The sequence below is a fragment of the Salvelinus sp. IW2-2015 genome, linkage group LG33, assembly GCF_002910315.2.
Source record: "Salvelinus sp. IW2-2015 linkage group LG33, ASM291031v2, whole genome shotgun sequence".
Lineage (NCBI taxonomy): Eukaryota > Metazoa > Chordata > Actinopteri > Salmoniformes > Salmonidae > Salvelinus > Salvelinus sp. IW2-2015.
Window position 1 is genome coordinate 36,527,749 of NC_036872.1, and position 25,459 is coordinate 36,553,207.

A 25,459-nucleotide genomic window follows, 5' to 3' on the forward strand; every position below is an offset into this window, starting at 1 on the left:
GGGTTGTTGGGAGTGCAGCAGCAGTGATACAAACACAGAAACCCCTTAAGCACATTGACCGTCTGTCCCGTCACACTGTGGATGGATGGACTGAGTCACATTAGTCGTAGTCGTTGACACAGTGCTGTTAAGTAGCCAGAGATTTTTACAAGAGGACATAGAGCAGTAGCTACAGAACATCATGCATTCATATAGTGCTGCTGTTTTTCTCTTACATAAAGGATATCAGGGAGACCATGAACCTGGCTTGTTTTCTTATGTGTTCTTCTTTTTACCAAGCAGAAAAGACAAATAATATCAATTTATATAAACAAAATACATTCTTAGAAAAAGTTGGTTCAAATAGTTCAGTTTAATATTTTTCTTATTTGTATATATTATATATAGACTGTATTCACATACAGTACCAGTCAAAAGTTTGGACACACCGACTTATTCAAGGGTTTTTCTTAATTTTTTAAATTATTTTCTACATTTTAGAATAACAGTGAAGACATCAAAACTATGAAATAACACATATGGGATCACGTAGTAACCAAACGATTGTTAACACAAGTCAAAATATATTTTGTATTTTATATTCTTCAAATTAACCACCCTTTGACTTGATGATAGCTTTGCACACTCTTGGCATTCTCTCAACCAGCTTAATGAGGAATTATTTTCCAACAGTCAATGCTTAGCACTTGTTAGCTGCTTTTCCTTCACTCTGTGGTCCAACTCATCCCAAACCATCTCAAATGGGTTGAGGTCGGGTGATTGTGAAGGCCAGGTCATCTGATGCAGCACTCCATTACGCTCCATCGCTCTCCAAACCAGATGGGATGGCATATTGCTGCAGAATGCTGTGGTAGACATGCTGATGAAGTGTGCCTTGTATTCTAAATAAATCACTGACAGTGTCACCAGCAAGCACCCCCACACCATCGCACCTCCTCCTCCATGCTTCACGGTGGGAACCAAACATATGGAGATCATCTGTTCACCTACTCTGCGTCTCACAAAGACACGGCGGTTGGAAACAAAAATCTCAAATTTGGACTCATCAGACCAAAGGACAGATTTCCATCGGTCTAATGTCCATTGCTCGTGTTTCTTGGCCCAAGTAAGTCTCTTCTTCTTATTGATATCCTTTATAAGTGGTTTCTTTGCAGCAATTCGACCATGAAGGCCTGATTCACACTGTCTCCTCTGAACAGTTGATGTTGAGATGTGTCTGTTACTGGAACTCTGTCAAGCATTTATTTGGGTTGCAATTTCTGAGGCTGGTAACTCTAATGAACGTATCCTCTGCAGCAGAGTTAACTCTGGGTCTTCCATTCCTGTGGTGGTTCTCATGAGAACCAGTTTCATCATAGCGCTTGATGGTTTTTGCGACTGCACTCAAAGAAACTTTCAAAGTTCTTGAAATGTTCTGCATTGACTGACCTTCATGTCTCAAAGTAATGATGGACTCGTTTCTCTTTGCTTATTTGAGCTGTTCTTGCCATAATATGGACTTGGTCTTTTACCAAATAGGGCTATCTTCTGTATACCACCCCTACCTTGTCATAAAACAACTGATGGGCTCAAATGCATTAAAAAGGAAAGAAATTCCACAAATTAACTTTTAACAAGGCACACCTGTTAATTGAAATGCATTCCAGGTGACTACCTCATGAAGCTGGTTGAGAGAACGCCAAGAGTTTTCAAAGATGTAATCAAGGCAAAGGGTGGCTACTTTGAAGAATCTCAAATATAAAATACATTTTGATTTGTTAACACTTTTTTGGTTACTACGTAATAAGGGCTCCCGAGTGGCGAAGCAGTCTCAAGCATTGCATCTCAGTGCAAGAGGTGTCACTACAGTCCCTGGTTCGAATCCAGGCTGTATCACATCCAGACGTGATTGGGAGTCCCATAGGGTGGCGCACAATTGGCCCAGCATCATCTGGGTTTGGCTGGGGTAGGCTGACATTGTAAATAATAATTTGTCTGACTTGCCTAGTTAAAAAAAAGGTTAAATTAATATATATACTGTACATATTCCATATGTGTTATGGAACATATGGAATATATGGCTTTGATGTCTTCACTACTATTCTTCAATGTAGAAAATAGTAAAACTACAAAAACCCTGGAAGGAGTAGGTGTGTCCTAACTTTTGACTGGTACTGTATATTGTTTTGTTGTTGCACATTTTACATCACAGAGTTTTAGCGGCCCTCAAGTAAACAAATAATCATATATTAATTCATTATTTTATAATATTTATTTTATATAGCGCTTTCATTTTACAAATAATCTCAAATACGCTTAAAAACAAAAAGCAAAAGTACTTGTAGTTCTTGGGAAGAACAAAGACATTCAGCAATAGGAACAATGAACAGAGTTGCCTAATTCTCCCCAAATATAAACAGAAAGTTATCCGTTAAAAGCTTAATCTATATGCGCCAGTAAGTAGCAGAGAGACTCAGATAAAAGAAATCCATTACGTTTCAATCATGCTTGCGGCCATTTTAGTTTGCAAACAAAGGAAATACTAAAGAAAGAGAGCAGGCAAGCATAAGAAGCTAAGAAATAAAGGAAGAAAGAAAGAAAAAACACAAGTAACTGCAGAGTTGGTGACCATTGGAAATATATTCTTTATCACAAACAAATGTCAATGACATGTTTAGAATGTAAACAGGATTACTCAGATCAGCCCTGCTAAATGGCCTTCACATAATGCTCATTGAAAAGGCTGTTTAATTACCTTTTGCCTAAAGTGGGAAAATTAAGGTAAACGCAGTGCTTTGACAAAGGATGAATATCATACATTTAATTTTTATTAAGATATCATCCTCAACCTTCTTTTACAATGAAGTGAACTCTACTTAGTTGGATTGCCATGACAACAACCAAAAGTAATGATCTAATTATTTATTTCTTGAAAATGCAGAGAGAGAGAGAGATAGAGTGAAAGAGAGAGAAAGAGAGAGAGAGATAGAGAGAAAGAGAGAGAGAGAGAGAGAGAGAGAGAGATAATTATTATCTTGGGCAAAGGAGAAACGCTCACCAACAGGGATGTAAACAAATTTGTGCACAACATTTGAGAGAAATAAGCGTTTTGTGAGTATGGAACATTTCTGGGATCTTTAATTTCAGCTCATGGGATCAACACTTTACATGTTGTGTTTATATTTTTGTTCAGTGTAGTTCTTGACTTGATTTCTCAGATTTCTCTCGCGAAGGTTTTGAATTGTCTCTTTAGAGAAACGGCACGGTGGTTTCACAAAACAAACAAAACTAAATGGAATTCAAGTAATTAAACAGACGTCGGTCAATTAGTTGTTTAATAACTCCCCGAAATTGGAAATGTCGGTTAATCGCTCAAACCTAGCTATTCAAGATCTGCTATTCAAGATCTGCTATTCAAGATCTGCTATTCAAGATCTGCTATTCAAGATCTGCTATTCAAGATTTCCGCTATTTATTTCAGATCTGATGACATGGGGATGAGAAAGACACTATGCTCAAACAGGGGTTCCTCTACATTGATAGTTACTGTACATGGGGATGAGAAAGACACTATGCTCAAACAGGGGTTCCTCTACATTGATAGTTACTGTACATGGGGATGAGAAAGACACTATGCTCAAACAGGGGTTCCTCTACATTGATAGTTACTGTACATGGGGATGAGAAAGACACTATGCTCAAACAGGGGTTCCTCTACATTGATAGTTACTGTACATGGGGATGAGAAAGACACTATGCTCAAACAGGGGTTCCTCTACATTGATAGTTACTGTACATGGGGATGAGAAAGACACTATGCTCAAACAGGGGTTCCTCTACATTGATAGTTACTGTACATGTCGCCATATATAAAACTCTGGTTACATGGTTAAATGAAGATGTCCCACTTAGGCCGTTTATCATATCATTTTTCTTTCACAGTTACGGTCTGATTAAGTGGTGGCTCTCCCATAGGCACCAATGAATTAGCAGCTGGGTCTGGTCTGCTTAGTTCATTGACTGTATATGAACCAGAAAAAAGGAGCGAGTTAGATGTCTCGCTTCCTTTTCCGTCTCTGGTAATGGTTGGTCAAGGACAGCAAACAAAGTAAAGCAACCCAACCTCTTGATTCACTTAAAATCATGACTCCTTTCCTCACTCAGTTACCATTGGAAATATGTACCATATATGAAGTTATTTCAAAGCTATCAGACAGCACCCCAATACCTCAGCATTTGGTCTTAGCGAATAAATAGGAAGTCAGCCAGAGATATGTGCCATAGGTTTTTTCCCCCTTGATAATATTGTATACCATTTAGAAGATGCAGAGCCTTCTAGATTATAAGCATTGGTTTTTGTGTGTAATTGTTAAATATTGGCTATGAATGTATACAGAAGATACACATGCATAGGCTCTCCCACGGCATGACATTTCAAACATTGCAACAGCTTTCGTCCACATTTTAATGCAGTTCCTGTTGGAAATCAGACCACAAAATAGGGAGAAAACGCTGCTACTCTGACAGCCAGGCGGAGAGACAGAGAAACAAATGCATTTTGATGGACTGTCAAGCAAATCTGGTTCATAGTTCTTCACTGCACCCATTTATGTATTTTTTTTCTCTCCCTTTCAAAAAAAAGAATTCACACCAAAACAGGGTAGACCAGCTCAGACTGACAACATTTCAGCCTTGTACAGTATATGTTGAAATGCATTAGATTCAGTTGGTTGGGAATGGACCTTAGACTGAATCTCCAATCAAAGCATTGTGACCTTGTTTACCATAAGTAGTCCTGCAAATATAAAACTTTAGCAAAGGGGTTTGATTCTAACATTAAATAGCTAACAGTATATTTATGTACCAATATTCTCATCTTGCTCATGCATCAACAAAGAGGCTGGTATAATACTAGGTACACATTATGATGCATAATGAAATCAGAAAGTAATCAATTTCGGAAAATAAACAAGAAAACGCATCTCAAAATTCTAAAAAAACAAAATGTTTCAAACCTTGCTACAGACTAAGTGCAGAGCCTGACCATGATGAAGCTGAACTGGTATATAAAAAGAACAAACATTTTTTACAGTACAAAACTTGGCACAGTATTCTCGATCAGCTGTAGTGTCTGTCACTCGTTTCCCCGCCCCCCTGCGGCGTACGGCCCTTCCGATTGGTCCACATCAGAACCCCACTTACGGTTCTACGAGCAGAACACCCTGAGAGAGGAGGAGAAGGAAGAGAGAGACAGACAGAGGGGAGGAGAAGGAAGAGAGAGACAGACAGAGGGGAGGAGAAGGAAGAGAGAGACAGAGAGGAGGAGAAGGAAGAGAGAGACAGACAGAGAGGAGGAGAAGGAAGAGAGAGACAGACAGAGAGGAGGAGAAGGAAGAGAGAGACAGACAGAGGGGAGGAGAAGGAAGAGAGAGACAGACAGAGGCGTTACTCATCCAGCTCACTCTGTAACAAGGCCTTTGATCACATACATTATTATGCCGCTTTTTAATGAGGCATTGTGCAAACCAGACTTATTTCTTAATTCATATGACAAATGTATAAAAAGGAGGCTATTATCTTTAAAGGCGCAATCCGCAGTTCAGACAACAACAAAATGCCACCCTCCACTGTTTCGGTCAAAAGCTGAGGGATGGGGCTAGAGAAATGTAACCACTTTTAAATTCATAGACAGAGCCTATGACCATCCATGATATAAAAATTGTTTTAACCATGTTTTGAGGCTATACAGTGTTTGCTTACAATTACATTGTTTACAAACAATGGAGTAAAACAAGCTTGTATTTTTGGTTCTGATGGGGTACGAAAGTTGAACTAAGCTCATGAGTCATTTTGAAGTTATATTCTGCAAGAATCAATGGGTGTATTTCATTCATTTAATAGTGCAAAAAATGGATGTACCGTTGGAAGATTGCCCCTTTACGAAACAATGGAATGGAATTATAAATATACGGAGTGAATGGAAAACACAACAGAGCCACTTGTTAACACTGTGATCCGGTTGGTTGAGTTGGATCCCTTTTCAACTGGTTTCTATGGTTACCCATTCTGCATTTTGAAAACAGTCATAAACCAGACCAGAGACTGCATCTCCAGTGTATCTACAGCCTGCAGGTCCCTCCCACCAGTATGGCACAGTATGTAAAAACAGCAGAGATGTCCCAGGGACAGTGTGTGGCTGTGAACGAACAAAAGGGGAACACAGTGAAAGCTGCGGGGGTAAACTAAAGACTCACTCGTCAGAGTCCTTTTTGCTTTCCTCAATGTAGGCGATGGATTCCGAACGCAGCCGGTTGGTGACCTCGTACGTACGCAGCGTGACACCGAAGATGTCCTCGTGATAGCGGTTTTCGTCCTGCGAGGAGAGAAGATAAGGTGTGTGTAATAAAATGGCCACAGGATTACGCCATAGATGAAGTGAGGTTAGATGAGTACAGGAAGATCAAATAGATACAGTGGGATCGGTGGGGACAGAGAGGAAATACGGATACATTGTGATCGGTGGGGACAGAGGGGAAGGACAGATACATTGTGATCGGTGGGGACAGAGGGGAAGGACAGATACAAGTGTGATCGGTGGGGGACAGAGGGGAAGGACAGATACAGTGTGATCGGTGGGGACCAGAGGTGGAGGAAGGAGCAGATACAGTATTGGTGATCCGGTGGGGACAGAGGGGAAGGACAGATACAGTGTGAATCGGTGGGGACAGAGGGGAAGGACAGATACAGTGTGATCCGGTGGGGACAGAGGGAAGGACAGATACATTGGGATCGGTGGGGACAGAGGGGAAGGACAGAATACATTGTGATCGTGTGGGAACAGAGGAAAGACGGATACAGTGATCGGTGGGGACAGAGAGGAAGGACAGATACATTGTGATCGGTGGGGACAGAGGGGAGGAACAGATACATTGTGAATCGGTGGGGACAGAGGGGAAGGAACAGATACATTGTGATCGGTGGGGACAGAGGGAAAGGACAGATACATTGTGATCGGTGGGGACAGAGGGGAAGGGACAGATACATTGTGATCGGTGGGGACAGAGGGGAAGGACAGATACATTGTGATCGTGGGGACAGAGGGGAAGGAACAGATACAGTGTGATCGGTGGGGACAGAGGGGAAGGACAGATACAGTGGGATCGGTGGGACAGAGGAAAGACGATACAGTGGGATCGGTGGGGACAGAGGAAAGACGGATACAGTGGGACTCGGTGGGACAGAGGGGAAGGACAAGATACAGTGGGATCGGTGGGGACAGAGGAAAGACGGATACAGTGGGATCGGTGGGGACAGAGGGGAAGGACAGATACAGTGGATCGGTGGGGACAGAGGGGAAAGGACAGATACATTGTGATCGTGGGGACAGAGGGGAAGGGACAGTACATTGTGATCGGTGGGGACAGAGGGGAAAGACGGGATACAGTGGGATCGGTGGGGACAGAGGGGAAGGACAGATACAGTGGGATCGGTGGGGACAGAGGGGAAAGACGGATACAGTGGGATCGGTGGGGACAGAGAGGAAAGACGGATACATTGTGATCGGTGGGGACAGAGGGGAAAGACGGATACAGTGGGATCGGTGGGACAGAGAGGAAAGACGGATACATTGTGATCGGTGGGGACAGAGGGGAAAGACGGATACAGTGGGATCGGTGGGGACAGAGGGGAAGGACAGATACATTGTGATCGGTGGGGACAGAGGGGAAGGACAGATACATTGTGATCGGTGGGGACAAGGGGAAGGACGATACAGTGGGATCGGTGGGACAGAGGGAAAGACGGATACATTGTGATCGGTGGGGACAGAGGAAAGACGGATACAGTGGGATCGGTGGGGACAGAGGGGAAGGACAGATACAGTGGGATCGGTGGGGACAGAGGAAAGACGGATACAGTGGGATCGGTGGGGACAGAGGGGAAGGACAGATACAGTGGATCGGTGGGGACAGAGGAAAGACGGATACAGTGGGATCGGTGGGGACAGAGGGGAAGGACAGATACATTGTGATCGGTGGGACAGAGGGGAAGGACAGATACAGTGGGATCGGTGGGGACAGAGGAAAGACGGATACAGTGGATCGGTGGGGACAGAGGGGAAGGACAGATACATTGTGATCGGTGGGGACAGAGGGGAAGGACAGATCCATTGTGATCGGTGGGAACAGAGGGGAAAGGACAGATACATTGTGATCGGTGGGGACAGAGGGGAAGGACAGATACATTGTGATCGGTGGGGACAGAGAGGAAGGACAGATACAGTGGGATCGGTGGGGACAGAGAGGAAAGACGGATACAGTGGGATCGGTGGGGACAGAGGGGAAGGACAGATACAGTGGGATCGGTGGGGACAGAGGGGAAGGACAGATACATTGTGATCGGTGGGGACAGAGGGGAAGGACAGATACATTGTGATCGGTGGGGACAGAGGGGAAGGACAGATACATTGTGATCGGTGGGGACAGAGGGGAAGGACAGATACATGTGGATCGGTGGGGACAGAGGGAAGGACAGATACATGTGATCGGTGGGGACAGAGAGGAAAGACGGATACAGTGGGATCGGTGGGGACAGAGGGAAGGACAGATACAGTGGGATCGGTGGGACAGAGGGGAAGGACAGATACATTGTGATCGGTGGGACAGAGGGGAAGGACAGATACATTGTGATCGGTGGGGACAGAGGGGAAGGACAGATACATTGTGACGGTGGGGACAGAGGGGAAGGACAGATACATTGTGATCGGTGGGGACAGAGGGGAAGGACAGATACATTGTGATCGTGGGGACAGGGGGAAGGACAGATACAGTGTGATCGGTGGGGACAGAGGGGAGGACAGATACATTGTGATCGGTGGGACAGAGGAAAGAGCGGATACATTGTGATCGGTGGGGACAGAGAGGAAAGACGGATACAGTGGATCGGTGGGGACAGAGAGGAAAGACGGATACATTGTGATCGTTGGGAGACAGAGGGGAAGGAAAGATACAGTGGGATCGGTGGGGACAGAGGGGAAAGACAGATACAGTGGGATCGGTGGGGACAGAGGGGAAGGACAGATACATTGTGATCGGTGGGGACAGAGGGGAAGGACAGATACATTGTGATCGGTGGGGACAGAGGGGAAGGACAGATACATTGTGATCGTGGGGACAGAGGAAAGACGGATACATTGTGATCGTGTGGGGACAGAGAGGAAAGACGGATACAGTGGGATCGGTGGGGACAGAGGGGAAGGACAGATACATTGTGATCGGTGGGACAGAGGGGAAGGACAGATACATTGTGATCGGTGGGGACAGAGGAAAGACGGATACATTGTGATCGGTGGGGACAGAGGGGAAGGACAGATACAGTGGGATCGGTGGGGACAGAGGGGAAGGACAGATACATTGTGATCGGTGGGGACAGAGAGGAAAGACGGATACAGTGGGATCGGTGGGGACAGAGGGGAAGGACAGATACAGTGGGATCGGTGGGGACAGAGGGGTAAGGACAGATACAGTGGGATCGGTGGGGACAGAGGGGAAGGACAGATACAGTGGATCGGTGGGGACAGAGGGAAGGACAGATACAGTGGGATCGGTGGGGAACGAGGGGAAGGACAGATACAGTGGGATCGGTGGGGACAAGAGGGGAAGGACAGATACAGTGGGATCGGTGGGGACAGAGAGGAAGACGGATACATTGGTGATCGGTGGGGAACAGAGAGGAAAAGACAGATACAGTGGGATCGGTGGGACAGAGGGGAAGGACAGATACAGTGGGATCGGTGGGGACAGAGAGGAAAGACAGATACAGTGGGATCGGTGGGACAGAGGGGAAGGACAGATACAGTGGAGATCGGTGGGGACAGAGGGAAGGACAGATACAGTGGGAATCGGTGGGGGACAGAGGGGAAGGACAGATACAGTGGGTCGGTGGGGACAGAGGGGAAGGACAGATACATTGTGATCGGTGGGGACAGAGGGGAAGGACAGATACATTGTGATCGGTGGGGACAGAGGGAAGACGGATACAGTGCAGTGCAATGTACAGTACGGTCCAGCATCGTCTTGAAACATGTTTTCAATAGCCAGGGCTTGGATAAAACCGTTTCTTAGTTGATCATTATCATTTAAAAATGAGTTTGATTCTGTTTAGTCAATAGTGATCCAGCCATTCTGCTCATGTGGATCTTTGATTCCAGTCTTTCATGTACAGTATTGATAGTCTGTACAGTTGGTTGTCTGGTGGTCTTTACCCATTTTGCTTATTCAAATCTTTGAAACGTGCGTTTTTGGTTTCTCTTTCTTTGAGTCGGTAATGTAACAACCTTATTCGAATCCCACCAAACAAATCCTGAACGTGTCTGAATGTGTCTGTCATATTCTGAAAACCGTCCATAAAAAGGTGTCATCTGCTAATGTCCAAATCACATGACTTACATTTACTCTGTACTTTATGTTTCAGTCGTTCAGTCAGTCGTTCAGTCAGTCAGCTAGGTTAGTTAGTTTAGTGTTCAGGATAGCGACGCCCGTTGTCCTTACTCTGAGTTTGCTGATGTAGAACCCTGCGTCCTCCAGTGTCATGTTTCCCTGCAGTTTGATAATCTGCTGGACGGTCTTGAGGACGTCCCCGGCCATACCCACGTCCCCACACACGTAGATGTGTCCTCCCTCTTCCTTCAGGCACTGGTACACAGTCTCCGATAGCTGCTCACAAAGCACATCCTGCACATATGTCTGTGTCAGAGAGCGACAGGAGAAAGAGGGATTTAATCAATCAGATGGAGAGAGCTACAGGGTCAAAGAGAGTGGAAGGCAACAAACAGATTGTAGCGATGGAGCATCGGGTTTGTTTAGAATCCTACGTACATGGTGGCCTGTGTGAGGACAGTATTTTACAACCGGAAGAAAGTAACAGTGGGAGTCAAGCACAGGAGGTAGATGGCACCTTAATTGGGGAGAACAGGCTCGTGGTAATGACTGGAGCGGAATTAGTGGAATGATATCAAATACATCAACCACATGGTTTCCAGGTGTTTTATTCCATTCCATCTACTCCGTTCCCAGACATCATTATGAGCCCCTCAGCAGCCTCATGTGGCGTCAAGGGAAAAGACAAACACAGGGATAAGGGATAGAGATATCCATACGTTTTATTTAGAAATCCACTTTCTTATCTCCCACATGGCCTCTGTCTATGTTGCTGTGTCTTTACTGCCAAAGACACAGTGTCATGTTTAAACTCAAAATGGACTAAACAAGGTGTTTAAGGTTAACAGTACCTTAGGTCTGCCAGGCTCTCTGGAGTAGGCTGTGTACAGCTCTTTGAACACGTCCTTGTTCTTAGCCTGGATTGTCTCCTCCTTGTAGATGTGGTCTATCTGGGACTGACGACATCCAAATACCAGGATCATAGGGCAGGATTTGATCCCTACGGAAGCAAACACCACATTACTTCACCTTTCACAGAACTATACATGTTCTAGAGTCATCTAAAGACTACAGTGTATATTTATGAAGTTCTGTCTGTGATGTTGAATAAGCACAAGTGATATTGGCTGCACAATGTGTGGTTTATTTGACATTTTTATTAAAAGTCATTATCGAATAATTCCCGCATGCAAGAATTAAGATCAAGTGTGAAAATGCTTTTTCCTTTTTTGTACACAAACCTTTGTGTTCGTAGTCAAAAAGTTTCTGTTCCCAGAAGCTTCTGAAGGGGGCGATCCCAGTGCCTGGACCGACTAGGATACACGGAGCTCTGTGGTCCTTTGGCAATCGGAACGTAGGCGCACTAGAATCAGACATTTTTAATTAAGAGCACTAGATTCAAAGCATGTTTTCCATCAGAAATTACAATTGAAGGCATAACATAAAACTTTTAAATAAATGTACCAAATGATTGTAGAATGCACCATAAAGGCTATGAATCAAGACATTTTCATTTCTAATAACTAGAATCAAAGCATTTTTCTTTATCTTAAAATGTCTTGATTTGTAGCCTTTATGTTTCATTCTACAATAACTTGGTACATTTATTATTTGAAATGTTTTACGTTATGCCTTCAATTATCATTTCTGATAAAGAAAAATGCTTCGATTCTAGTTATCAGAAATTCAAATGTAACAGAAGAAACAACCATTTTAGTCAATGATTGTAGAGGACACCATATATGAGTCAATGTTGGATATGAATCATATGGTATAATCATGTGCAGTGTTGTGACCTGCACTGACAGAGCTGAGTCAGCACATATGAATACACACCATATAACAATCAATGTTGACGTTTGTTATAGTCCAAACCACCACTTACAATCATAGAAAATGACATGCATTCATTCCATAAGAGTAAAGCAATCATGCAACAATAACACACAAACACAAAAAGAAGTACAATGTTATACCCTCTGACAAAACAGGGGACCATTTCTTCTGCCTCTATTCTGTTGAGCCATGATGAACATACTCCATGGTGGATCGGGCCCTCTCCATCTGAAATGAGACAATTACCCATCATCCACTTCACCGGCGTACCGCCTCCTCTCCAAACTAACACTGAAGAGGACACATAATGCAGTTCCCAGGGCTAAGGGCATTTGTCTCCAGATTAGAGAAATGACTGTAATTTAACCATCATGCTCAGCTTCACACACATCACATCATATTGCGCACATCTCTGAGAAATCATAACCTTTACCATATGTAGGGGAAATAACCTCAGATCAGTGTCTAGGGCTAACTTTACACTTGTAAACACCACGTAACCTAGCGACAGCCCTTACCTCTAATGTTGTAGAGCCTCATGCCATAACCACGCTGAAAAGACTAGCCTAAGGAACATGTAAAACTGACTAGATCAGTGTCTGAGGGAACTTCATCTTGCTCCTGTAAACTCAACACAGTCTAGCGCCCAGCCCTTACCCCTGGTTTTGTATGACACTACGGCCACGGTGAGGTGAATCTCCCCTGGGTGAACGTCTGGTGAGGAGCTGATAGAATAGTATCTGGGCTGGAGCAGGGGTAGCTGGGTTAACAGCAGGGTAGAGGGCATTTGGATGGAGGGAAACTCATCCAACACCTCCACCATGGTTGGGTTGTTATACCACTTCCACTTCTCATACTCCTGCAAGCCCTGAGAAGAGAGGAGTAAGAAAGGAGAGGAGAGGAGAAGGAGAGAGGTGGAGGAGAGGAGTAGAAAAGGAGAGGAGAGTAGAGGTGGAGGAGAGGAGGAGAGGAGGAGGAAAGGAGAGAGGTGGAGGAGAAGAGTAGGAAAGGAGAGGAGAGTAGAGAGTTGGATGAGAGGAGAGGAGGAGGAAAGGAGAGGAGGAGGAAAGGAGAGGAGAAGGAGAGAGTTGGAGGAGAGGAGTAGAAAAGGAGAGGAGTAGAGATGTAGAGGAGAGGAGGAGGAGAGGAGGAGGAGAGGAAAGGAGAGAGGTGGAGGAGAGGAGAGAGGTGGAGGAGAAGAGTAGGAAAGGAGAGGAGAGTAGAGAGGTGGATGAGAGGAGTAGGAAAGGAGAGGAGGAGGAGAGAAGTAGGAAAGGAAAGGAGAGTAGAAAGGTGGATGAGAGGAGTAGGAGAGGAGTAGGAAAGGAGAGAAGTAGGAAAGGAAAGTAGAGTAGAGAGGTGGATGAGAGGAGTAGGAGAGGAGTAGGAAAGGAGAGAAGTAGGAAAGGAGAGAGGTGAAGAAGAGGCATGTTAATGTAATGTGCATTCAATATACCCTACTATAAGGAGCCATGCTTAAGAAAATGTTTTGCTTCAGAGAAAATGAGTTATTATGGTTGTTTCTCCAACTCCACACACCTGGTGGAGAAGATAAGAGGTGAGACATATATCTTAGTCAGACAACTCACAACAATCTCCTGATGTGATGATGACATTATGTATGATTGACTTCTGACATATTTTGGGCTTTCCGGCTTCAGTCATTATCTGAACTTCAAATCAAATGAAATGTTATTTGTCACATGCGCCGAATAGAACAGGTGTAGACCTTGCAGTGAAATGCTTACTGACAAGCCCTTAACCAACAATGCAGGTTGAAGAACAGCCGGAGCCTGAGTACCTTGTGTAAGCCACAGACACTGGGAGTCACGCAGCTCAACTGGGACGAAGACAAATAGCAAGGATAACCGGTAGCTGAAGATCCCACTGTGGCTTGATGTCTGTTTTTTATTCCAATGTTTCTCTTTTTTTCCCTCTTTAGTTTTTTTAGAATGAGTTGAACCACAAAGAGTGAGGCACTCACTCACTCGCCTGACCAACATAACGTTTTAAGACATTCACCAAAATTGACGTTTTTGAACTGTGGGAGTCTCTGTATGGGGAGAAAATGTGTCTGAGGGTTACCGGGCGCAGGGCTTAAATTCTATTGCGTCTGTGCAAGCTAAAACTTGTCTACTCTAAGGTTATTTCCAACAAGCGCAAAGTGCTTCAAAATGGTTTTCAATCACATAGAGGAAGGCATTCATGTTTTTTTTGTAAACATATTGAATACACGGGTCAATTGTGCCTTGAGCACAGGGTGCCTCCGTTTTGCGATAAAGTGGAAATTCACAGCTATTGTATTGACAAGAAGAACGCATTCAACAGGGAGACATTCAAATGGTTTACATTTTGGGGTTGAAAAATTCCCATGATAATAAAGCAAGACGTAAAAACCAAGATGATGCTTTTATTTCCACCTTCCCAACAAGTATTTGTACCTCTGTTTAATGTGCTCACTGTCTGTGACAAAAGGCATAATGAAAATGCTTGAAGAATCTAATGAATGCTAATCAAATTAATTACCTTAGCAGTCCTTTGTGGCTCAGTTGGTTAAAGCATAGTGCTGGTAACACCAGAGTCATGGGTTGGTTAAAGCATATTGCTGGTAACACCAGAGTCATGAGTTGGTTAAAGCATAGTGCTGGTAACACCAGAGTCACGGGTTGGGTTAAGCATAGTGCTGGTAACACCAGAGTCACGGTTGGTTAAAGCATAGTGCGTAACACCAGAGTCACGGGTTGGTTTAAAGCATAGTGCTGGTAACACCAGAGTCATGGGTTGGTTAAAGCATAGTGCTGGTAACACCAGAGTCACGGGTTGGTTAAAGCATAGTGCTACCAATACCAAAGTTGTGGGTTCAATTCCCACTAGGGTCACACATAGTGAAATGCACTCACAGTACAGTAAGTCACTTCGAGTTAAAAGTGTCTGCTACTTCAAATAGAAATATGTTGTGTTATTCTATCCTGTGGAATCTATGCATTATTAAACATAAAATCACAATAGACCTACAAAAATGCAATGTACCAGGTTCTTCCTAGCACTGAATTCCTTCAGATAAAACTGTACTGAACTGTCTAATTTCACCAGCAGGAAAATCTACTCCATAATGACAAAGCAATAACAGTTTTTTTTAAATCTACAATATCACATTTACATAATTATTCAGACCCTTTACTCAGTACTTTGTTGAAGCACCTTAGGCAGCGATTACAGCATTGAGTCTTCTTGGGTAGGACGCTACAAGCTTGGCACACCTGTATTTAGGGAGTTTATCACATTCTTCTCTGTAGATCCTCTCAAGCTCTGTCAGGTTGGATGTGGAGCATTTCTGCACAGCTATTTTCAGGTCTCTCCACAGATGTTCAAGTCCGGGCTCTGGCTGGGCCACTCAAGGACATTCAGAGACTTGTCCCAAAGCCACTCCTGCGTTGTCTTGGCTGTGTGCTTAGGATTGTTCTCTTGTTGGAAGGTGAACCTTCATCCCAGTCTGAGATCCTGAGCGCTCTGGAGCAGGTTGTCATCAAGGATCTCTCTGTACTTTGCTCCATTCATCTTTCCCTCGATCCTGACTAGTCTCCCAGTCCCTGCCACTGAAAAACATCCCCACAGCATGAATCTGCCACCACCATGCTTCACCGAGGGATGGTGCCAGGTTTCCTCCAGACGTTATGCTTGGCATTCAGGCCAAAGAGTTCAATCTTGGTTTCATCAGACCAGAGAATCTTGTTTCTCATGGTCTGAGAGTCTTTAGGTGCCTTTTGGCAAACTCCAAGCAGGCTGTCATGTGCCATTTACTGAGGAGTGGCTTCCATCTGGCCACTCTACCATAAAAGCCTGATTGGTGGAGTGCTGCAGAGATGGTTGTCCATCTGGAAGGTTTCCACTTTATTCTTGGGGACCTTCAATGCTGCATACATTTTTTGGTAACCTTCCCCATATCTGTGCCTCGACGCAATCCTGTCTCAGAGCTCTACAGACAATTCCTTCAACCTCATGGCTTGGTTTTTTGCTCTGACATGCACTATCTACTGTGGGACCTTATATAGACAGGTGTGTGCCTTTCCAAATCATGTCCAATCAATTTAATTTACCACAGGTGGACTTCAATCAAGTTGTAGAAACATCTCAAGGATGGTCAATGGAAACAAGCTGCAGCTGAGCTAAATTTCAAGTCTCATAGCAAAGTGACTGAATACTTATGTAAATAAGGTATTTCTGGTTTAAATATTTAATACATTTGCAAACATTTCTAAAAACCTGTTATTGCTTTGTCATTATGGGGTATTGTGTGTAGATTGCTGAGAAACAAATAAATATATAATACATTTTAGAATAAGGCTGTAACGTAACAAAATGCAGAAAAAGTCAACGGATCTGAATTATTTCCGAAGGCATTGTATACCCATTGATTCTTGAAGAATATAACTTATAAATGCCTCATGAGCTTAGTTCAACTGTCTAACCACATCAGAACCCAAAATATACGCTTTTTTACTCCAATGTTTGTAACAATGTAAACGTAAATAAACACAGTATAGCTTCAAATCATTGGGCTCTATTCAATCCGTATAACGGATATTCAGCATGATTGAAATTTAAAGGTAATTAGGAAAATTAGGAAAATACCTTAACATCTCTAACGCTTCAGCAATACAGATTGAATATAGGCCATGGTTAACACTATGATTTTGATATCATAGATAGTCAGTCCTCGCATCCATACCTGTCTCTATGAAGTTGAGAGTGGTTACATTTCTTCAGGCCCTCTCAGATTTTTACCAAAACAGAAGCAGAAGTGACCGCTTTGTTATTGTTTTATTTAAGGATTCTAGCTTTCATTTACATTTTTGTAGGTGTTGATACATTTTTCTTTAGGGCCAATCAAGTCAAGTCTGACATTTTAAAGTGGGAATTACAAACAGGAGTATCATTCACACCAAAAATCTGAGGGGGCACAAAGTATGTGAGGATGGCTTGGGGTGGTCTGGAGGGGGGCTATGCCCCCTGTCCGTAAATTGGAGAATTTTGAAATTTTTCAAATACCTGAAACACCTTATTCCTGCAATCTAAAGCCATAATCATTATGCTTAATTCTATGTATTTTTTTTAATCTAAAGTACATTTTTCGGCATATTAAAGCATACCTCTTGAGCTGTCTGTATCCTCCTGACTGATGGTTCTTTTTTAAAGGAACTAAATATGCTTCCCTGCATCTCTGTTAAAATCTGGGTAAAATATTGAAAGGAATGTGAGTCTGATTCAGTATTTAGTTATTGCTTGCTTTTCTATATTCTAACGTTGCCAGTAGGCATGCCAGCTAAGATAATTAGACAAGCTAGCTACTCTTGCTAGCTAGTTATAAGGTTAGGAGATAGGTTCCCAATCTGGGCTAGCTAAAGCCAACTTCATAAAATTGCTAGGTAGCTTGTAGTATTACAGATTTGTTATTTATTTTTTAAATAGGACAAATATGAGGGGACACGTGCCCCTGTGCCCCCTATGGGCATGATGACTCCGATTACAAACTTTAGGAGCCTTTTAAAGCATTTTCTGCTGTACAGGAAAATTATCTGCGATAACAGAGGGATCAAATTAACATAGCAGATCTGTATGAGGACATTGCAAAGGAGACCCCTTGACTCTGGAGGGTCGACTGGTGGACCTTTTAACATACTGACTCAAGGATATAAGGTACATAGGATCTTAATTTGACCACTCTTTTATTGCTGCGCTTTGGGATTTATATAAATTCACTGAAAACACACAAAAACCCACGGTTATATTAACAGTATTGCACTTTTCATGTAGTCTACTTTTAGCCAGCTAATAGCCTAACCACCGATCAAACAACATTATGGACTAGACATTCAAATGTTGCTGTGACAATATGGGTCAAATTAAGATCCTACATCTGTACATATGGTGAAACATACAGACTATATGGTTAGAACCGTTCATTACCTTACTGAGGATCTCTAGCTTCTTCCTCTGCATGTCGTTAGTGGCCAGGGAGGCAAACTGCTGAAGCAGGACTGGGCTGGGGGGCGTGGTGATATCCAGGAAGTACTGGAAGGCCTGGTAGATGGTGCAAGGGGGGATCCGAGGTTCCTCCAGCCAGTTACTGATCACACCTTCAGATGGAGAAAACAAGCACAAAAGTACATTTGATGGACACTCTTATCAAGAGCGACATACAGGAGCGTGTGCAAGTGCCTTGCTCAAGGGCATATCAACTGTTGTTTTTTTCTTCACCTAGTTGGCTCTGGGATTCAAACCAGTGACGTTTCAGTTACTGGCCTAACGCTCTTAACAGCTAGGCTACCTGCCGCCCACTTAGAACAAGTTCAGTATTTATTCTAGTGCATCAATAATATAACACTACAATAGCATGATGTATGAGTAGCCTACACAACCTGTGAATGCCAGTGTAAAATGTTAAGCACTGCTTAAAAAAATGCAAGTATTTGAGCATTAAACAGTCAAGTATACTGTACACTGTGCATAATGTAAACCACCATAAATCCTCCTAATAAGACCTGCATATCCAATATCAAACTCTGTTTGTTCTTTATTGTCTAATATTGAATGAAGAGCATGGAGGGCTTCCTAAATACAGGTTGTATAAATAACATAGAGTTCTACTAACCCAGTGCTGTGTTCCTCTCTTCCAGGAACTCCACCTTAACGATTTGATTGACAGGTGGACCGTCCTCTAGTTTCTCTATGAGGGCCGTAACCAGGTCCTCATGGTTTCCAGGGAAGATGCCCAGATGGTCACCGGGCTGGTACGCCAGGCTGTCCTCGTTATTTGTGTGGAGTCTAACAAATATGGTGGAGCGACTGCTAGGGGATTCAGAACTGTGGTTACAGTTGGTGGTTACAGTTTGTGGTTACAGTTGTGGTTACAGTTTGTGACTAGAGTTTGGGGTTAGAGTTTGTGGCTAGAGTTTGTGGTTAGAGTTTGGGGTTATAATTTGTGACTAGAGTTTGTGACTAGTTTGGGCTTAGAGTTTGTGGCTAGAGTTTGTGCTTACAGTTTGGAGTTAGAGTTTGGAGTTTGTGACTAGAGTTTGTGGCTAGAGTTTGGGGTTAGAATTTGGAGTTAGAGTTTGTGGCTAGAGTTTGGGGTTGGAGTTTGGGGTTGGAGTTTGGGGTTGGAGTTTGTAAACATTGTACAGTTTGTGGTTAGAGTTTGGGGTTAGAGTTTGTGGTTAGATTTGGTAGTTACAGTTTGTGGCTAGATTTTGGGGTTAGAGTTTGTAGTTACAGTTTGTCAACATTGTACAGTTTGGGGTTATAGCATCTCATATCAACCAAGGCTAGAGTAAAATCATAAAACATACTTATTGAGCTAGCTATACAATACTGTGAGAACAAAATCTACCCACTTGGATGTAGAACTCTGGAGGTTTTTACTCTGTATGATCTTGGCTCCATAGATCTTCTTCTTGTGGATGCTGTATAATGCTGTTGAAGGACACATTCACAAAGGTTAATCAATGAAAGCATTTGAGCTATTCTATACTGTACTGTAACAAATTCACTTTGATCAGATAAATACTCCTTTTCCACCCTTTACATATCATGACACTTCCTTATGAATGATTTATGAAGTAGCTATATAGGCCTTATAAAGGGTTTATAAAGGCTTCATAAGATAATTTTTTTTTTTTTAAAGCTATGTTTTGTTTAAAGTGAGACAGGGTTTTCAATGAAACCTTATACCTTGTGTTAGGGCAGGGGCCTCAGCTGTGTATGTGAGGCGGAACCTGCTCTTCTTCCAGCTACGATCGTTACTGATCAAAGAATCGTGTGCCTTCTCGATGTTCACATCACCGATGCAGAACACATCACAGGCAGCCTTGACAAACAGACACAACCACAGGCGTTTATAAGGACAGGTATTCAAAGCTTTGCTTGTTTAACAGCACATTTTAGACCACATTCAGAGCTCTATCTTTCACAGCTGATAGGCTTTTTACAGATGCATTTTGAGCGGTTTATAAAGATGAATAATGCACTAAATGCAGAAATGAACATCCTGGTGTCAGGACTTCCGCCGAAGTTGGTGCCTCTCCTTGTTCGGGCGGCGTTCGGCGGTCGTCGTCACCGGCTTTCTAGCTGCCACCGATCTAAGTTTCTTTTTCCATTTGTTTTGTCTTGATTGTACACACCTGGTTCCCATTACGTTATAATTTATTCCCTATTTAACCCTCTAGTCCCCACATGGTTTTGTGCGTGTTTGTTCTTTGTTTAGTGTTCAAGACTTCTGTGAGCTGGTGTGTTTTCCCTGCGTGGAAATGTTGTTTATTTTCGAGTAAAGTACGTATTTTACTCAGTTCTGTGTCCTGCGCCTGACTCCGTCCTAACCGCTGCACATTGACACATGACACCTGGTCTGCACATAAACATAAGATCATCATCCCACTGTCAAGGTCTGGCTGCCTGAAGCATTAGCTCAACAAAGAACGCATGACTCAACAGGCTGTCAGAGTGTGGGGGGTTGTTCTTAATTTACTACTGAATATAACTCTACAGACCATGCAGACACATCATACCAGGTGTGCCAGAATTCTCTGACGCAAATATTGTTCTGTGTAGTCCATTATTAAGACCATTACCGCTATTGATTTGATGCTGACAACCATACAAAGGAATTGCTCAAAAGAGCTTATTTTTGTGTGTGCATGCCTGTGTGCACGCGGACGTGTAGGCCTTCATGCATGTAAGTGAGTGTGTTCCGTGCTCCACAAGGACTCCCCCCAGTCACCCAACCTTGAAAACCTTCTTGGTCCAGGACTCCCCAGTCACCCTACCCTTGAAGACCTTCTTGGCCCAGGCCTCCCCAGTCACCCCACCTTGAAAACTTTCTTGACCCAGGACTCCCCAGTCACCCCACCTTGAAGACCTTCTTGGCCCAGGCCTCCCCAGTCACCCCACCTTGAAAACTTTCTTGACCCAGGCCTCCCCAGTCACCCCACCTTGAAAACCTTCTTGGCCCAGTTTCTGAAGGACTCTTCCTGGCCACACAGCTCATCTCCCTCCCCCATGCGTAGGATGCGCTCCCCCCCCAGCTCCTCGAACAGCGTGTCCACAGCGTGGGCAAAAGCACAGAAGTGTGGGTAGGCCCTGGAGCCAAGGCCAAACACTGAGAACCTGGAGAGAGCGAGAGAGAGAGGGAGAGAGAGAGATGCACACATGTGCAGGCACACACACAGAGTTTAAATTGATTTGATTCAGACAACCATACAAGGGAATTGCTCAAAAGAGCTTATTTCTTCCTCCCTCTGTCCTCTCAGAACACTATACAGACAGTATAAAGGGATGAGTTATCACTTCGTCTGATGTTTTCTATGTTATCTTGCACCAGATGGCCCCTGTCTGTGTTAGTAAAAAGGAGACATTTCCACCCCCGTGTAGCCATCAAAACACAGGTTTAATAAGCAGTCCAAGACGTCTTTGGGTTCTCTTCAGACAGACAGAGGGCTTTGTCTCCCTGTTGTAGCTTGGCTATCTATACTCACAAGTCTGTCGTTTTTGTTAACCTGTTAAACTCTGTTTAAGCACAATGTGAAAAATATATTTGAATTTAACCATACAAATATTTTTGGGCAATCAGATTGCACTTCAACCCACATTGGCCAACATTAAAGTTGGATTGGGCTAGCTTACTGTACCTGACGTTGGGCTAGCTTACTGTACCTGACGTTGGGCTAGCTTACTGTACCTGACGTTGGGCTAGCTTACTGTACCTGACGCCTCTGGGCTAGCTTACTGTACCTGACGTTGGGCTAGCTTACTGTACCTGACGTTGGGCTAGCTTCTGTACCTGACGTTGGGCTAGCTTTACTGTACCTGACGTTGGGCTAGCTTACTGTACCTGACGTTGGGCTAGCTTACTGTACCTGACGTTGGGCTAGCTTACTGTACCTGACGTTGGCGAGGGGTCCGGTGCTCTCGAAGTTGACCCTGGGCTCGGGTTCGTCACTGGAGGATTTGCGGGTGTCTGAGTAGGACGACACGCTGTTGAAACGGACCTTGTAACTCCTGACAGAGAGGCAGACACAGGGACAGCATGTACACTCAGTATAGAATACTACTTCACTAGTCCATTGCAGAGACAGAAATATTTTCTTCGGCTGTCCTCCCAACGACTTCAGACAAGACACAACACATTATTTTGGGAGGAGTACAAGACCAGCCGCAGTGCAGAATCTGTGGAGCAATTTTAGGGGTTAAGTATCTTACTCAAGGGCATAAGGACAGGAGATACACTCCCTCAAAAAAAGAAAAATCTCAGTTAAGTGTTGAGTAATGCTGTCCATCTGTATGAGGATGTCTGTGACCTTAACTGTAGCCATGATTACATCCCAAATGGCTCCCTATATAGTACACTACCCACTCTATGGAACCCTGGTCAAAAGTAGTGCACTATATAGGGAATAGGGTGCCATTTGGGATGTGTACCAAGTCAGCATTCTCTGGTTGAATGGGCCCAGATGGTTGAACTCACTTTCTGTCCTCTGTGTTGGATGTAGGATGTCTCATTTCCATCAAGGCAGCTCCAAATTTCTACACAAACAGGAAGACGGTCAATAGTCAATCGCCTGCAGGTTAAACATATACATGGTACACGCTGCACATTGCTGTGGGAATCAAATACACACACACGCAGGTAAACACACTCAACCGCACGCATGTGCAGGTACACACACAAACTAACACACTGTACTGGCCAATCCTACCTCTCCATTTTCAGGTGGATCTCCGTTGCCAAATGTACTGGTAACGGCCAACACCAGTGTTTCATGCTCCAGATCCACCATGTCGTATTCATCCATTGACATCACCTGTAGTAGTGGAACATGTGTGTCAATAAAGCTGTTCACATTTCATACATTCACTTAATGTGTGTGAACCAGAGACATTTTGAAATGAAGGTAAAACACACATTTTCAGCAAACAAAATGGCAAAAAAAAATGGCACTCGAAGAGTGATACCACAAAAATAACAGTCATATAGTGCCTTCGGAAAGTATTCAGACCCCTTGACCTTTTCCCCAAAAAATGATGTTACAGCATTATTCTAAAATGTTTTAAATAAATCTAAATCCTCAACAATCTACACCATACCCCATAATGACAAAGTGAAAACAGTAACTTATTTACATACAGTATCAACCAAAAGTTTGGACACACCTACTCATTCAAGGGTTCTTCTTTATTTTTACTATTTTCTACATTGTAGAAAAGCAGTGAAGTCATCAAAACTATGAAATAACACATATGGAATAATGTAGTAACCAAAAAAAGGGTTAAACAAATATATTTTATATTTGAGATTCTTCAAAGTAGCCACCCTTTGCCTTGATGACAGCTTTGCACACTCTTGGCATTTTCTCAACCAGCTTCATGAGGTAGTCTGGAATGCATTTCAATTAACAGGTGTGCCTTGATAAAAGGTCATTTGTAGAATTTCTTTCCTTCTTAATGTTGTGACAAGGTAGGTGTCACGATCGTTTGAATGATTGGACCAAGGTGCAGCGTGCGTAGAATTCCACATGTTTAATAAATATTAAACTCACCAAACAAAACAGAAGAAAACGAAACGTGCCGTTCTGGGCTGCTCACAGGCAGCTACACAAAAACAAGATCCCACAAACAACAGGTGGGAAAAGGCTGCCTAAATATGATCCCCAATCAGAGACAACGATAGACAGCTGCCTCTGATTGGGAACCATACCAGGCCAACATAGAAAATGAAAAACTAGAATGCCCACCCTAATCACACCCTGACCTAACCAAATAGAGGAATAAAAAGGCTCTGTAAGGTCAGGGCGTGACAGAAGGGATGGTATACAGAACATAGCCCTAATTGCTAAAAGACCAAGTCCATATTATGGTAAGAACAGCTCAAATAAGCGAAGAGAAACAACAGTCAATCATTACTTTAAGACATGAAGGTGAGTCAATGCGGAACATTTCAAGAACTTTTAAAGTTTCGTCAAGTGCAGTCGCAAAAACCATCAAGCGCTATGATGAAACTGTCTCTCATGAGGATAGCCACAGGAAAGGAAGACCCAGAGTTACCTCTGCTGTGGAGGATAAGTTCATTCAATTTACCAGCCTCAGAAATTACAGCCCAAATAAATGCTTCAGAGTTCAAGTAAAAGACACATCTCAACATCAACTGTTCAGAGGAGACTGTGTGAATCAGGCCTTCATTGTTGAATTGCTGCAAAGAAACCACTACTAAAGGACACCAATAAGAAGAAGAGACTTCCGTGGGCCAATAAACACAAGCAATGGACATTAGACTGCTGGAAATCTGTCCTTTGGTCTGATGAGTCCAAATTTGTGTCTTTGTGAAATGCAGAGTAGGTCAACGAATGACCTCTGCATGTGTGGTTCCCACCGGGAAGCATGGAGGAGGTGTGATGTGTGGGGGAGCTTTGCTGGTGACACTGTCAGTGATTTATTTAGAATTCAAGACACACTTAACCAGCATAACTATTCTGCATTCTGCAGCAATACGCCATCCCATCTGGTTTGCACTTAGTGGGACTATCGCTTGTTTTTAAACAGAACAATGACCCAAAACACATCTCCAGGCTGTGTAAGGGCTAGTTGACCAAGGAGAGAGATATAGTGCTGCATCAGATGACCTGGCCTCCACAATCACCCGACCTCAGCCCAATTGAGATGGTTTGGGATGAGTTGGAGCGCAGAGTGAAGGAAAAGCAGCCAACAAGTGCTCAGCATATGTGGGAACTCCTTCAAGACTGTTAGAAAAGCATTTCACATGAAGCTGGTTGAGAGAATCCCAAGAGTGTGCAAAGCTGTCATCAAGGCAAAGGGTGGCTACTTTGAAGAATCTCAAATATAAAATAGATTTTGATTTGTTTAACACTTTTTTGCTTACTACATGATGTGTTATGTCTTCACTATTCTTCTACAATGTAGAAACAAGTTAAAATAAAGAAAAACCCTTGAGTGAGTGGGTGTGTCCAAACTTTGGACTGGAACTGTAAGTATTCAGACCCTTTGCTATGAGACTTGAAATTGAGCTCAGGTGCATCCTGTTTCCAATTATCATCGTTGAGATGTTTCTACAACTTGATTGGAGTCCACCTGTGGTAAATTCAATTGATTGGACATGACTCGGAAAGGCACACCTGTCTATATAAGGTCCAACAGTTGAC

At 43.4% G+C, this 25,459-nt stretch overlaps 1 protein-coding gene across 1 annotated transcript in view; it reads right to left on the bottom strand.

Moving 5' to 3' along the window:
* Positions 1 to 2,604: 2,604 nt before the first annotated feature.
* LOC111958203 (nitric oxide synthase 1-like) overlaps positions 2,605 to 25,459 on the bottom strand; it is an 86,718-nt gene continuing 63,863 nt past the window's right edge. The window contains 15 exon segments of the mRNA XM_023979405.2: positions 2,605 to 5,201; positions 6,234 to 6,352; positions 10,527 to 10,721; positions 11,267 to 11,415; positions 11,657 to 11,778; positions 12,392 to 12,479; positions 12,909 to 13,119; positions 18,219 to 18,388; positions 18,904 to 19,097; positions 19,646 to 19,724; positions 19,983 to 20,118; positions 21,239 to 21,413; positions 22,188 to 22,304; positions 22,771 to 22,829; positions 23,003 to 23,107. Of these exon segments, the coding sequence (XP_023835173.1) occupies positions 5,186 to 5,201; positions 6,234 to 6,352; positions 10,527 to 10,721; positions 11,267 to 11,415; positions 11,657 to 11,778; positions 12,392 to 12,479; positions 12,909 to 13,119; positions 18,219 to 18,388; positions 18,904 to 19,097; positions 19,646 to 19,724; positions 19,983 to 20,118; positions 21,239 to 21,413; positions 22,188 to 22,304; positions 22,771 to 22,829; positions 23,003 to 23,107 (1,935 nt within the window). The 3' untranslated portion in view covers positions 2,605 to 5,185.